The sequence below is a fragment of the Chondrus crispus genome, genomic scaffold (genome assembly GCF_000350225.1).
Source record: "Chondrus crispus Stackhouse genomic scaffold, scaffold_90, whole genome shotgun sequence".
Taxonomy (NCBI): Eukaryota; Rhodophyta; class Florideophyceae; order Gigartinales; family Gigartinaceae; genus Chondrus; species Chondrus crispus.
Window position 1 is genome coordinate 150,144 of NW_005178795.1, and position 12,036 is coordinate 162,179.

The 12,036-nt window shown below is 53.8% G+C and overlaps 6 protein-coding genes; 2 read left to right on the forward strand and 4 right to left on the reverse strand.

The window, feature by feature from the left end:
• Positions 1-1,902: 1,902 nt before the first annotated feature.
• CHC_T00007981001 (hypothetical protein) lies at positions 1,903-2,055 on the reverse strand. Its single transcript, XM_005711626.1, has one exon. It carries the CDS (start codon positions 2,053-2,055, stop codon positions 1,903-1,905), a length of 153 nt encoding a protein of 50 aa, XP_005711683.1.
• Positions 2,056-3,405: 1,350 nt separating this feature from the next.
• Positions 3,406-3,986, forward strand: CHC_T00007982001 (hypothetical protein). XM_005711627.1 is given in 2 exon segments: positions 3,406-3,942; positions 3,943-3,986. 1 exon segment carries the CDS (start codon positions 3,406-3,408, stop codon positions 3,940-3,942), a length of 537 nt encoding a protein of 178 aa, XP_005711684.1. The 3' UTR covers positions 3,943-3,986.
• A 21-nt stretch (positions 3,987-4,007) lies between these two features.
• On the reverse strand, positions 4,008-5,330 carry CHC_T00007983001 (hypothetical protein). Its single transcript, XM_005711628.1, has one exon. It carries the CDS (start codon positions 5,328-5,330, stop codon positions 4,008-4,010), a length of 1,323 nt encoding a protein of 440 aa, XP_005711685.1.
• A 1,897-nt stretch (positions 5,331-7,227) lies between these two features.
• On the reverse strand, positions 7,228-8,628 carry CHC_T00009191001 (Putative plastid 1-deoxy-D-xylulose 5-phosphate reductoisomerase). The gene has a single exon (XM_005711629.1). It carries the CDS (start codon positions 8,626-8,628, stop codon positions 7,228-7,230), a length of 1,401 nt encoding a protein of 466 aa, XP_005711686.1.
• Positions 8,629-9,776: 1,148 nt separating this feature from the next.
• On the forward strand, positions 9,777-11,244 carry CHC_T00007984001 (hypothetical protein). XM_005711630.1 is given in 2 exon segments: positions 9,777-11,090; positions 11,091-11,244. The coding sequence occupies 1 exon segment, from the start codon at positions 9,777-9,779 to the stop codon at positions 11,088-11,090; it is 1,314 nt and encodes a 437-aa protein (XP_005711687.1). The 3' UTR covers positions 11,091-11,244.
• An 86-nt stretch (positions 11,245-11,330) lies between these two features.
• Positions 11,331-11,912, reverse strand: CHC_T00007985001 (hypothetical protein). The gene has a single exon (XM_005711631.1). It carries the CDS (start codon positions 11,910-11,912, stop codon positions 11,331-11,333), a length of 582 nt encoding a protein of 193 aa, XP_005711688.1.
• Between the last annotated feature and the right edge of the window lie 124 nt (positions 11,913-12,036).

Here is a 12,036-nt window from a genome sequence, read left to right on the forward strand (position 1 = left end):
TACTGCACGACATACCCTTATAAATGGTGCCATATCATGGTGGCCTATCATGGTGCCCTATCATAGTGCAGTAGAGTCCATTGTGTTTGTTGGCCTCAGCAAACGTGGATGTTGCCCTACTGGTCTGTTTACAGAATTGTGTGGGTGAGACTACGGTATAAACGACGACGGTGATAGCAACATACAAGATTCCTCATCCAGAAGGGCCTCGAGAACAAACAGCCATCTTCGAGCTGATGTCAACATCAGCTCGAAGATGGCTGTTTGTTCTCTGGTTGGCATCATGGTGGGAATCTTGTATGTTGCTATCACCGTCGTCGTTATACCGTAGTCTCACCCACACAATTCTGTAAACAGACCAGTAGGGCAACATCCACGTTTGCTGAGGCCAACAAACACAATGGACTCTACTGCACTATGATAGGGCACCATGATAGGGCACCATGATAGGGCACCATTATAGGGTATGTCGTGCAGTAGTGCACTAATAAGGCCTATGTAGCCCGTGCTTTTCCTCGATATCGCACGCCCGTCCCGCGAAGATCCGCACACGTGTACACGCACTTTGCCGCCGGTACTGTGAGATACGGAGACGCCTCTCGCTGCTAGCTTACAGTGATACTGTAATAAATGCATCCGCTCAGTCGACGCTTTGGGGAAACTCATCCCGCTGGGAGCGTAACATAACAGATGCATCAGACATGATGACACGTGTTTGAGACTGCAGTGGACGGGACGGCACAGGCTTGAAGATCCTGGTTGATCCTGGTTTCTTCCAGTATCAAACGGGGATGTGGTGGGACGTGCGCTTGAAGAGGACAAGTGAGGACGGCACCACAAGATACCTCCAACCTTGCGAGTCCCCTTTTCCCTCAGGGCAGCTCGCCCCACCTCTATTTATTTCCTTCGACCCGGCCTTTCGGCCGCTCCTCGAGCCCTTTGATCCTTCACCTGGTCTATCCTCAAGTCGAAGGTCATGCCATTCTCTCCCTGAGTCGACTACAGAGTTTAGTAAATAATACCGAGCTTGGTTTTAAATTCCTGGGTGCAGGATTTACGATGAATTCCTTTGTTACTATGATAACCGCTGATGAGCGTGCTGAGTTAGCTTAGCTCATAAAGGCGGAGTTAGTGAACAAACTGTTAATGACTGGCTGTCAAAGTTTGCTCAGCAAGCTTCATCAAAAGATCACTACGTTAAGGCTGTTGATAATGTTATGAAGGTTCGCAATAACTCTTCTAGGGCTGTTCTTTTGTTTACGTTTTTGCGATTTAATCAATTGAAGTATAAGCGTGCTGTCCACGAGAAGCAGGCTGAGTTGGCTAAGCAGTCGCGTGAAGAGGTATTTCAGCGTAAGATGGGGTTTTCGAGGAAAACCCAGTTGGGTTTCCAGCGCATGATGTCGGATTATGGACTGGAGAAAGTCAAAGTTTCAGCTGTCAATGCGCAGTTAAGTAACCAGATCTCGAAGCTTCAGACACAAATTGAGGCACATGAGTCTGCTCTTGAGAGGAAGTGGCGCCTCGTTACTGAGTTGAAGCGTGTGTCAAATGCGGCGTTGGAAAGAAATGAAGAGTCCTGGTTCGATTCATGGATGGAGATGGATGATGAAGCGCGTGCCGATTATGACGATTTTGCGGCATATCGCGCTATGTGTTCGTCGGATGCCCTCGTTGATCGTCAACGTGAGTTCATGAACCGAGGCGAGACGGTGGTGACGATTGCCTGTTATGTGGCTAAGCTTAACTCCAATGAACGTGCCGATATTGCGAAAGCGATTGAGGAGGAGATAACGTCGTGGGACTTGACATTTCTCAGACGCACGATCTTGGGAGAAGAGTTGCAGGGAGTCGCTCAAGTTGTGGGAAGGGCAGGGGAAGCTTGGAGGTAAACTTTATCTTTTAGTGCCTCCTTTTGAATCTGCTCATTTGCGGACGCCGTTCTTTTGATATGATTGGTTGAGCAGATATAAGAGTTCTGAATTCTGCATTTCGATTCAGCTCGGCTTTCCTTCCCTGCTCTTCATGCCCTTTCAGCATGCAACTGATGCACATCCATGAAAGGGCCCTGTCTGCGATTTACACACCTGGACACCTTGCTAGAAATGAATCTGTCCAATTATCCCACGTGTGTACAGTATCTCACATTCCTGTTAGCTTACAGTATACTGTAATAAATATATCCACTCAATCGATGCTTTTCGGAAACTCGTCTTAATTTTTAACAAGATCGCGCCTGGTTGGTTGAGCATTCGAGATCTCACGCCCGGAAAACTTCGATTGCGTATGCCAGGGATCAACTGCGCAGGGAGCTGCGTGCACTCCGCAACTTCGAGCACCGCCCGCATCTTCGCGCACAGAGGCAACCTGCAGCAATAGTCGCCTCCCCACACTCTTCGACGATCCTCAGCTTCCGCGTCGCAGACTCGGCGCTCACATTCCGCCATGGCCTTCGTCACCCCCTTCGTCACCCCCTTCGTCACCTTCACCCGATCCCGTCCCGTCCCTGACACGTGCAACCCGGCACGCCCGCGCCGCAGCAGCCGCACAACCCCGACGGCCTGCACTGCTGCAGAAAAGCCTTCCTCCAGTACGCCGCCGGCGCCCTCGGTCTCGCTGGTCTCCCTGGGCTGCCCAAAGAACGTCACGGACGCCGAGGTCCTTCTCGGCGACCTCTCCAGCCGCGGCATCAACATCCAGGCCTCGCCGGAGTCGGCCGACGTCGTGGTCGTCAACACGTGCGCCTTCGTCGAGGACGCCAAGCGCGAGAGCATCGACGCCATCCTCACCGCCACGCGGGGAAAGAGCCACGGCACCACGAAGGGCGTCGTCGTCACGGGCTGTCTCGCGCAGCGCTACGCAGATATGCTTGCAGACGAGCTGCCGGAGGTCGACGCCGTCGTCGGCTTCGAGCACTACGACCAGCTCGCCGAGCGCGTCCGCCTCATCGCCGCGGGCAACGCCGCCGCCCAGGAAAGCCGCGTGGCCGTCGGCACGGCGCAGGTCCCGTTTCGCCCGGAGCATCAGCGCTTCAGACTGGGGCCCGCGCATTCGGTGTACGTGCGCCTGGCAGAGGGCTGCTCCCATAGCTGTACGTTTTGCGCTATCCCGGGCCAGTTTAGAGGCAAGTTTAGGTCCAAGGAGTGGGAAAGCCTCACGACGGAGATTGACGCGCTGACGGCGGGCGGCGCGAAGGAGCTTACTTTGATTGCGGAGGATACCAACCAGTACGGCATGGACTTTCCGCAGCAGGAGTCGCGGAGACTCAGCCATTTGCTGCACCACGTTGCGGAGAATGTGCCCACGGCCAAGTGGGTCAGGCTTTTGTACTGCTATCCGTCCTATTTTACGGAAGAGCTTGTCGAGGCTATTGCCAACTTGGATGTTGTCTGCAAGTACATTGACATGCCGCTGCAACACATCAGTGATCGCGTGCTGCGGCGGATGAACCGCCCAGGGAGGGCCCACACGGAGAAGCTTATAGGTCGCCTGCAAGATGGGATTCCAGGGTTGGCACTAAGAACTTCATTTATCTGCGGGTTTCCTGGAGAGACCGAGGAGGATCATCGGGAACTCGTCAATTTTGTTCGTAGTTCGCGGTTTAATCATGCCGGCTTCTTTCCATACAGCAAAGAAGAAGGGACACCTGCAGCGACATACGATGATCAAATACCGGAGTCAGTTCGTCAGCATAGATGTGATGAACTTTCGTCGATTCAACAGCAAATACAGGAGGAAATTGCGGCAGAACGGGTTGGGACTATCCTTGATGTTATTGTGGATCGCGTTGAGGACGGCCACTCAATTGGTCGTTGTCGCTTTGATGCTCCTGAGATTGATGGCTGTGTGCACATTTTGCAAAAGATTGAACCGGGCACTCTTCTGAAGGTGCGCATTTTGGGAAGCTCATCATTTGACTTGTATGGTGAGCCACTAGTATAGACAATGAGTTACGGCTCTTCATAAGTTAAAACGTTTACAAGCGACAACCCGGGTTCGTCCCATCTTCACTTGTGTTGCAGAAAGTCATAGGTTTGCAGTATTCGACATATCTGCCTTCTTCGGCAGGAACTTGTTGTAGAAGTCGAGCGGAGTAGCTTCAAGTCGCGAGCAAACCGGTATAGCACGCTCTCAGGTGCTTTTATGAGCCCCTTGTTAACTATTTCCTCCAATTCACAGATTTTCAGGTGAACAGATCCTGTCTGCCTCATATACGATAAGATCGATCCCATGGTGTGCATGTCGATGGATTCATTCGACTCGATGGTAATAAGCGTTTTTTGGATGTCACTAAGAATAAATCGCACTGTCTGACCACCAGAGACCAGAAGATGCATGTTCCTTGATCTCCAATGCAGTGAAAATGTTGAGATGAAGTAAGTCAGAGCTGCAGCAGTAAGTAGAGAAGGTACCAAAGCGATGAGAGTAAGATTAAGCTCCTGAGCGCGAATCATTTGCTTGCTTTTCAGCATGAGTTCTTCGACATCACATTTAAGCTTCTGCACCTGCAAGATGAACGCTTGACCAAGGCTTCCCGAAATTGAGTTGCGAATTGGATGCCGTGCCTGTTGCATTATGATGTTCATAACAGCCGTCATGGAACACTCTTCCGCCATCTTCTCGGCCCCTTCAACCCCAGCAAGGTTCTTCTCGGTGAAGTCAATGAGCATTTTGCGCAAAATAGCCCGGTTCTCGGCGACAGACTCCGCACTAGCCGACGTGTCGGATACAGTAAAGACCTGCTCGTATAAACGCGTAATCGGTTGTATGATGTTATTTGATGCAAAGGCAGATGCAGCATCTAAACCCATTGTCATTTTCTCTTCCAAGAGCCCCGTCCCACCTAGATACCCTGAATTGTCAGACACTGCCTTTACGCTGGCAACTGATACGGCCGCCAACCCCGTACATCTTGCAGGATGACGTTGAAAAACCCATGGTCGACCAAAATCTCGTTCTAGTACATGTCGCAATTTCTTTTTGGTGCTGCTAAAGGTCAGAAGCTCTCGTTCTAAAATTTGAAGAGTTAATCGAATGTCATGGGGACTAAGGCTTTGTTTTGACGAGCTTGAGCCATGTTGATTCCAAAACTGTTCCAGCTGTCCACTTGCATTCTTTTGGTCAACGTAGTCCCTTATCGTGGAGGCTTTCAAAGAAGAGCAGATTACGTTTTCAATATTTGATACAAGTCGACTCGCGGACGGACTCGTTGACACAGCATGTTGAAACGCACTGGCCTGACGACAAGAGGTTACGATAGCCCTTCCAATCTCCTCTGCCCGCTGGGATGCCAGGGCCACCTGGATGTCGTCAACTACTTCCATATGCATACCAATAAACTGTTGCAAGACTTCAACTACGAGATCGATGGATTCCAGCAGCTTCTCATGTTCCTCCGCTAGAGCGAGATTAGCGTTGGGACCAACTAGTACTCGCTGGCATATCCCTGCTGAGCGTTCAACATTCGCGAGAGACTCAGATCGATAGTACCAAGAAAGCTTTTCAAGTAGTTGCAGATCTTGCATGACGTGGTGCATGAGAAAACTGCTCGTGACAATCCTTACGTGCGCGAGCGCGACATGATCTGAATTGATATCCTCATTTCGTTCTGTAATGATACTCAAAAGACACTCGGCTGTTGCAGCGCTAGTAATCGCGAAGAGAGTTGATGGCTGCTTCAGGTGAAGTGCATGAGCTATCGCGCTCCGCGTTCTCGCTGGGAAAAAACGCAGAGCATCTGAAAAAACGGAGAGCCACGCCATCCAGCGAACGGAAAAGCAAAAGATGCAGGGCCTTCTGACCTAGCTCTATAGGGAGGACGCCCGAGAATAGGAGAATCTCGGCCTTCCCAGATATCCTGATAGCTGCTTGATTCTCTCACCAAGTGCTCTGACACTTGAGCGAAAATGAACGGCGCCAACAGCTTCGGTACGCCTCGTTACAAAGCAAGCAATAGTCTGCAGAACCCTCTTCTCTGCACCTCGAATGCTGCCGGTTCGAATGCTGCTGGTTCGATCCTTTGATTGTGCGGAATGGCACTTGAAGACATATGCACACGTCTTAATACAGAAGTGTACCTATCGTATCCTTGGTACCGTATGAGGTATGAGGAGAAGCATGGAGCGACTTTTTTAATCTTTTCGTAATCCTTGAACAGGATTGGGGTGCATGTGACGGAAAAAAAGACTAAATTTCAACTTAATCAAAATCTCGCTGTTAAGAAACGCTGTTTTGATTCGCCGCCCCTGTGCAGCTTTGAATGTGATTCCCCGTGGGCGGTCTCGTGCGGGCGGAAGGCATCATCGGAGGCAGGCGTGCTTCGCTGGTACGGTACCAGTCGCAGTCGCTTGTTGATAGGCATCTCTAAGATTCTCCCCTCAAGTTTCTCTCCTCAAGACACAACTGCATGAACCGCACCATGAGCAAGCTAGTGCCTCCAACAACAATTGAGCGTTATTTTTCACTGCATTACGGACGCTCACTGGCCAGTCATGTAAGCACCCGCGGGAGTGGAGTCGCGCCCGTTGATGAAGACGGTCTGGGAGAGGATACCTGCATTGCGCGTCATCACAATGGAATCTGTTTGATTTGCCTTTCCCCACGACATCCCATTGTTCGTCTCGCCAAGACGGTGTCCAAAGTTGACTATCGCGTGGAGATAAAGGAGGTGAAAGGGAAGCGTAAGAAAGGTGGCATCGCTGTCGAAGAGAGGACAAAGCTCTGTCATTTGACGTGCGGTTCTGGAGAGGTCTACGCTGTCCAGTGCACAGTAAAGGGCACCTTGGCGGAGTATAACACCGCACTTGAAGACAAGCCAAATCTAGTTATGGAGAAGCCTTTGACAAACGGCTACCTGGCTGTTGTATTGCCGTGGCCATCAAAGATAAAGACGGCAGTTGATCATCTAGTACCTGAAGATGAATATGAGAACTCATGGGAAGCGTCTGGACACAGATGACTGCGTGCCCCCAACACATATTGCTAATGAGTCTTTATTTATTAGTAGCTGATCCGTGTCTGTCTGCGCACCATGATCGTGTTCTTCTGTTGATACGGAATACCGAAGAGCAACAAGTTTCGAAAGAACAACAGACAACAAAACTGCAGTAATGGTACTGGGCAGCTGACGAGGATTTACGTCCAAATGAGATTAAAAAACAAGCCTCGGCACTTGAGCGACTAGCTCGTGCGCGTGCCGGTGATTGTCGGAGATTTGCAAAGCCTCATCTAGCCCAGTTTTCCGCTCGCAACAAGTTCCCTGGCGTGAATCCTTGTCACAGTATCAAAATGGACGATATCATCCAGTGTGGGATATTGCAAAAAGTCGTCGCGATGGCTATCCATCATGGCCTGGTTAATTTTTGGGATATCTAGAAAATGGATTTTCTCCTCACGGAACATCTCCACAGCGGCCTCGTTTGCGGCGTTGAGCACACAAGTCATTGTGCCCGCCTTGCGACCGGCAATGTACGCAAGGTCCATGTTGGGATACTTTTGGCGATCGATCTCTTGGAACGTCAGGGAACCTATTTCGACGAGATCGAGCGGCTTGAAAGAAGGCATCGACACGCGATGGGGCCACGACATGGAGTAGAGTAGCGGGAGGCGCATATCCGCCCATCCCAGCTGGGCGAGGACGGAAGAATCTTCAAACTCGACCATGGAATGAATGATGGATTGCTTGTGGATGACGGCTTCGATGTTGTCGTAGTCCAATCCGAACAAGTAGTGCGCCTCAATGACTTCGGCCGCCTTGTTGTACAGGCTGGCTGAATCGATGGTAATTTTCGCGCCCATACTCCAATTAGGATGCTTGAGTGCATCCGCTAGCGTGACACTTGCCAAGTCCTTCGCGGGCCTGTCGCGGAAAGCGCCGCCACTTGCGGTGAGAATGATCTTACGAAGCGCGCCTTGCGGGGCGCCTTGCAAACATTGAAATATGGCTGAATGCTCTGAATCAGCGGCTGTCATGCTGACGCCGTGTTTCTTGACCAGAGGGACCACAACTGGCCCACCCGCAATAAGGGTTTCCTTGTTTGCCAACGCTATGTCCTTACCCGCCTTGATCGCGGCAACAGTCGGGAGCAGCCCAGCACACCCAACAATACCCGTAACGACGACATCAGCATCCGTCTCGGCGGCGCATTCCACAACCCCCTGCGACCCGCACACGACCCTAATGTCCTTGCATTGAGCATCATCAAGCTTGCTCCTGAGCTCATCTCTGCGGCTTTCGTCCAGGATACACACAACGTGCGGGCGGAATTCGCGAGCCTGTCTCACAAGCAATTCGACGTTCGAACCGGCTGTGAGGGAGGAGACGGAGAAGATGTGAGGCGCCTCTCGGACGATGTCGAGCGTCTGCGTACCGATAGAGCCAGTGGAGCCCAGGACGGCGATGCGGCGGGTGAAAGGCGTTTGGCTGGATAGGGAGCGCCGCACCATCTCTTGCAGGGCAGCGTCCGTCCCGACGGGGGCAGCCCCAGACTTGACGGCCTCGGACTGGGCTAGGGAGGCAGTCGGGTGCCGGCGCGAGGTGAGATGGCGGCTGGGAGGGGCATGCTGTCGTGGTTTGGAAAACTTGGAGGAGGAGAGTGGGAGCGGGGGAAGGGGGACAAAGGCCGACATGGCGTAGATATTGATGACTTCGGTGGGTGGGGAGCGGATGATGATCAGGTGAGAAGGAAGATGTCTCTGCGGAATAGGGATTTGGAGAAGACGACGAGGGCGGGGTGCCGCAGATCGAGCGAAGCGTCACTCAACACATCAACACGCGCCAAGTGGCCCAATGGTGTCTCATTTATTTTGAAGCGGATGGGCCAATCAAGTTTAAGCGACCGCAGATCGTCAACTTTGGCGACCTCCTCCCTCGCCGCTTCAGCGTTTGCCAGCGCCACCCCCCTTCGCACCTCTGCCCTTCTTGTCCCATCTCCTCAAGACATGGCATCCAGGCCACGCGCCTACCCGTTTCCCCGCTAGGCCCCCCATCTTCATCGCCCCATCCCCCAATGCCTTCCTCTATCCGGCGCCCCCGCCCGGCCTTCCTCCCGGCCTTCCTCCCGGCCCCCGCCCTCCCCATCCCCCGCCCGCGCCCCTCCCTCCGCCGCACCACCTGCTCCGCAACCCCGCCGACCTCGCAGCCCTCCGCCACCAACTCCGAGCGCCGCCGCGCCGTGCACACGCGCCTGGAAACCACCCGCGCGCGCGTCCGCCTCCTCAACTCGCGCGTTATCGTGCGCGTCGGCTCCGCCGACATCCAGCTCGCCGAGAAGATTTTGTCCGACCTGCCAGCGGCGCCGCCGTCCGCGCAGGAAGAGCCGTCGACGGACCGCGACCCCACCGCCACCGCCCGCCTGCGCCGCGACCTGCGCGCGCTGCGCCGCCTGTGCGAGGAGCACCCCTCAGACGATACCGCCGCCGAAGTCGTCGCGCAGCTCGACCGCGTCGTCGTCGCCGTGTCGAAGAAGCTTGCCCGACCGCGCGTGATCGACGTCGACGCTACGCCGCATGAGGAGGTCGAAGAGATTATTGAGGGCGGCGGGCGCGTCGCGGAGGACAGCCGGTGGGATGGGGGGCAACCGGAAGTGCAGGGCGAGGTCGGCGTCGTGGAGACCGTTAAGAGGAAGGTGGTTGAGAAGGGCGATGTATTGAAGAGGAAGGCGAGCAATGTAGGTGCGGGCATTGAAGAGAAGGTCGGAGAGTTTGTCAAGGATGATGGGTCTATTGATGTTGATGGCCTGCGCCAGTTGGTGGGCGGGTTGCTGGATACGGCAGGTATGACTTGGAAGAGGCTCAATGGGGAGTTGGTTGACGGGAAGGGCGCTGAGGGTGTGGCAGGCGCTGCTGTGGACGACGCGTATGAAAGGTTGAGCGTGCAGGATCCGGAGAAGGAGTTTCATCTGCGGGAGGAGATCGGGGTGCTGGAGAAGCGTCTGAATGAGAGCAGTAAGGAACGCGAAGCTGTTTTGCGCAGGGAGGATCAATTAGGTTTACTCATTCGCGCAAAGGACATTCGACTCATGGACGATGGTGTGAGCGCACTCAGGCGGACGCTTGCAGTGCGGGTTCTGCAACTGGAGATGCAGAAAATTTTTGCGAGCGTGGCCGAGGAGATCGAGAAGTCGGATGTGGAGATGATGATGGAGCAGCGGGTCCTTGTTGCAGAGTTTGGAGATCTCGATGAAAGAATGGCTACTCTCGAGTTGTATATCGAACAAGAGGAGCCGCTGCTCATTGACGACGATATCATGGGGGAGCTTGCGGCCGATATTCAAGACCTGAAGACAAGGCTTGGACTCGACGAGCCGCTGTACTCAGCTGCTTCACTGAGTTGGCCACAGACACGACAGTTCTTTGCGTCCTCAGCAAAGAAGACCCGTGAGGGTGCAGAGTTCTACTCTCGAGGCATGCGACTATTCGCTGGGGATATGCGCTTTGCCATGCGGCTCATACGAAGAGCTGTGCTAGGGTACACGCCGTCGCCGAGGGAAATTCGGACGATTCGTCGTACAGCGCGCGACCTTTTGACACTGATTCCGTTCACAGTCGTGTTGATTGCTCCTCTAACCCCAGTTGGCCACGTCCTCATCTTTGGCTTTTTGCAGAGATACTGGCCAGAGTTCTTCCCGTCAACGTTTAGCGAGAGGCGACAAGCCGTCATGAAACGCCATGAGCAGTATGCCAAGTCGCTCGGAGCGAAGGAAAATGATTCTCCTGATGAGAGTGGGGAAGAAGGCGGTCCTGGACGAAAAGGAAGCCGCGGTGGCGGTGGTGGCGGTGGTGGACGTTTGGCGTGGTTGCGGAAGTTACTGTTTTTTGGCGTCTTGGCCAATGAGGCAGAAGAGAATGACAGTGACACAGACGAAGCTGGTAAGGGCACCAGCGCTACTTCAAGGAACGGGGTAGATACCGGGGAGAAGTTGCCTGGCGTGGACAAGAATGGGCTTACAAAGGAGGGCGAAACAAGCAGGGATGGGCAGTCACGCTCGGTTGCGTTGAGCGACCTTGCTGAAAGCGCGATGGATGTCGACCAGAAAGCTCGGAAAAAGAGATCTTCTATGGCTCTTGAGGAACTGCACCTCGCGGATTAAAGCCGTGCGACCGTCACAAATACGCGGTGCCATCACGAATGGACTTTTTCGGCAAAATGCAAAGTAAATTAAATCACAGCCTGTGTACTGGGTTGTGAGCGTTTTTGGGAAGTACTTTATGCCTACTGAACAGTTGGTGGCAGGTTATACAAAATGTCGGTTCCTAAGCGTCTCTACTTGCTGACTTGCTTTCGAAATAAGCAGTCCAAAAACGACGCGGAACGCTACGCTGTGCCCCACTTATCTGGGCACGAGGGCATCGTAGTGGTTGCCATTGGCGTATAATACGCGAACGGCGATATCCCTGGAAAGGCGTCCCTTTCTCTTCTTATATTTTTCCCCGTATGTTACAATATTCCTGAGCTCGCCTCCGTGATTCAAATACACCTTAATCGGAACCTTGAGCACATCAACAAGCGCGAGCATTTCCGCCTCTCCAGCGTAAAATGTGGGAGCGCGCATCTGGCGACAGTATGACGAGATACTCCCCTCGATCACGTGCTTCGCGGCAAACTCCTTTGTGCGATCGACGCAAATGGCCTTCCAGGCCAGACTGCGCAGGGCATCGGCGTCGGCACGCTCCAAGTTCTCTGTGAGGCGGCGGCCCTCCGAGTTGGCCAGCCCCTTCGCAATGGCGCGGTACAGGCAGCGACCATCGCCGCGCACGGGGACCACCTGCAGGGAAGAGGCACGCACGGGTTGGATTGGCGGTTGGTTGAAGGCGAGCGAGAGCAGGCGGCGCGAGGTGTAGGCCAGACGATTGGCAAAGGGGACTTGCGGGGTGGGCGAGAACACGATGAAACGGCGGCTTGGAATTGCCATTCCGGGGCAGGGTGGGGGAGCGCGGGGGAGGGGACGAGTTTGGAGGGGAGGCGGAGGGGGAAGGGGGGGGGGGGGGGGGGGGGGGGGGTAAAAAATTGGGGGGGATTGGGGGGAAAAAAAAAAC

What these genes read in the sequence shown, in the direction of transcription:
- CHC_T00007982001 (XM_005711627.1), top strand. Translation starts at nt 3,406, where the DNA reads ATGCCGCTGCAACACATCAGTGATCGCGTGCTGCGGCGGATGAACCGC.
- CHC_T00009191001 (XM_005711629.1), bottom strand. Translation starts at nt 8,628, where the DNA reads ATGTCGGCCTTTGTCCCCCTTCCCCCGCTCCCACTCTCCTCCTCCAAG.
- CHC_T00007981001 (XM_005711626.1), bottom strand. Translation starts at nt 2,055, where the DNA reads ATGTGCATCAGTTGCATGCTGAAAGGGCATGAAGAGCAGGGAAGGAAA.
- CHC_T00007985001 (XM_005711631.1), bottom strand. Translation starts at nt 11,912, where the DNA reads ATGGCAATTCCAAGCCGCCGTTTCATCGTGTTCTCGCCCACCCCGCAA.
- CHC_T00007984001 (XM_005711630.1), top strand. Translation starts at nt 9,777, where the DNA reads ATGACTTGGAAGAGGCTCAATGGGGAGTTGGTTGACGGGAAGGGCGCT.
- CHC_T00007983001 (XM_005711628.1), bottom strand. Translation starts at nt 5,330, where the DNA reads ATGCATATGGAAGTAGTTGACGACATCCAGGTGGCCCTGGCATCCCAG.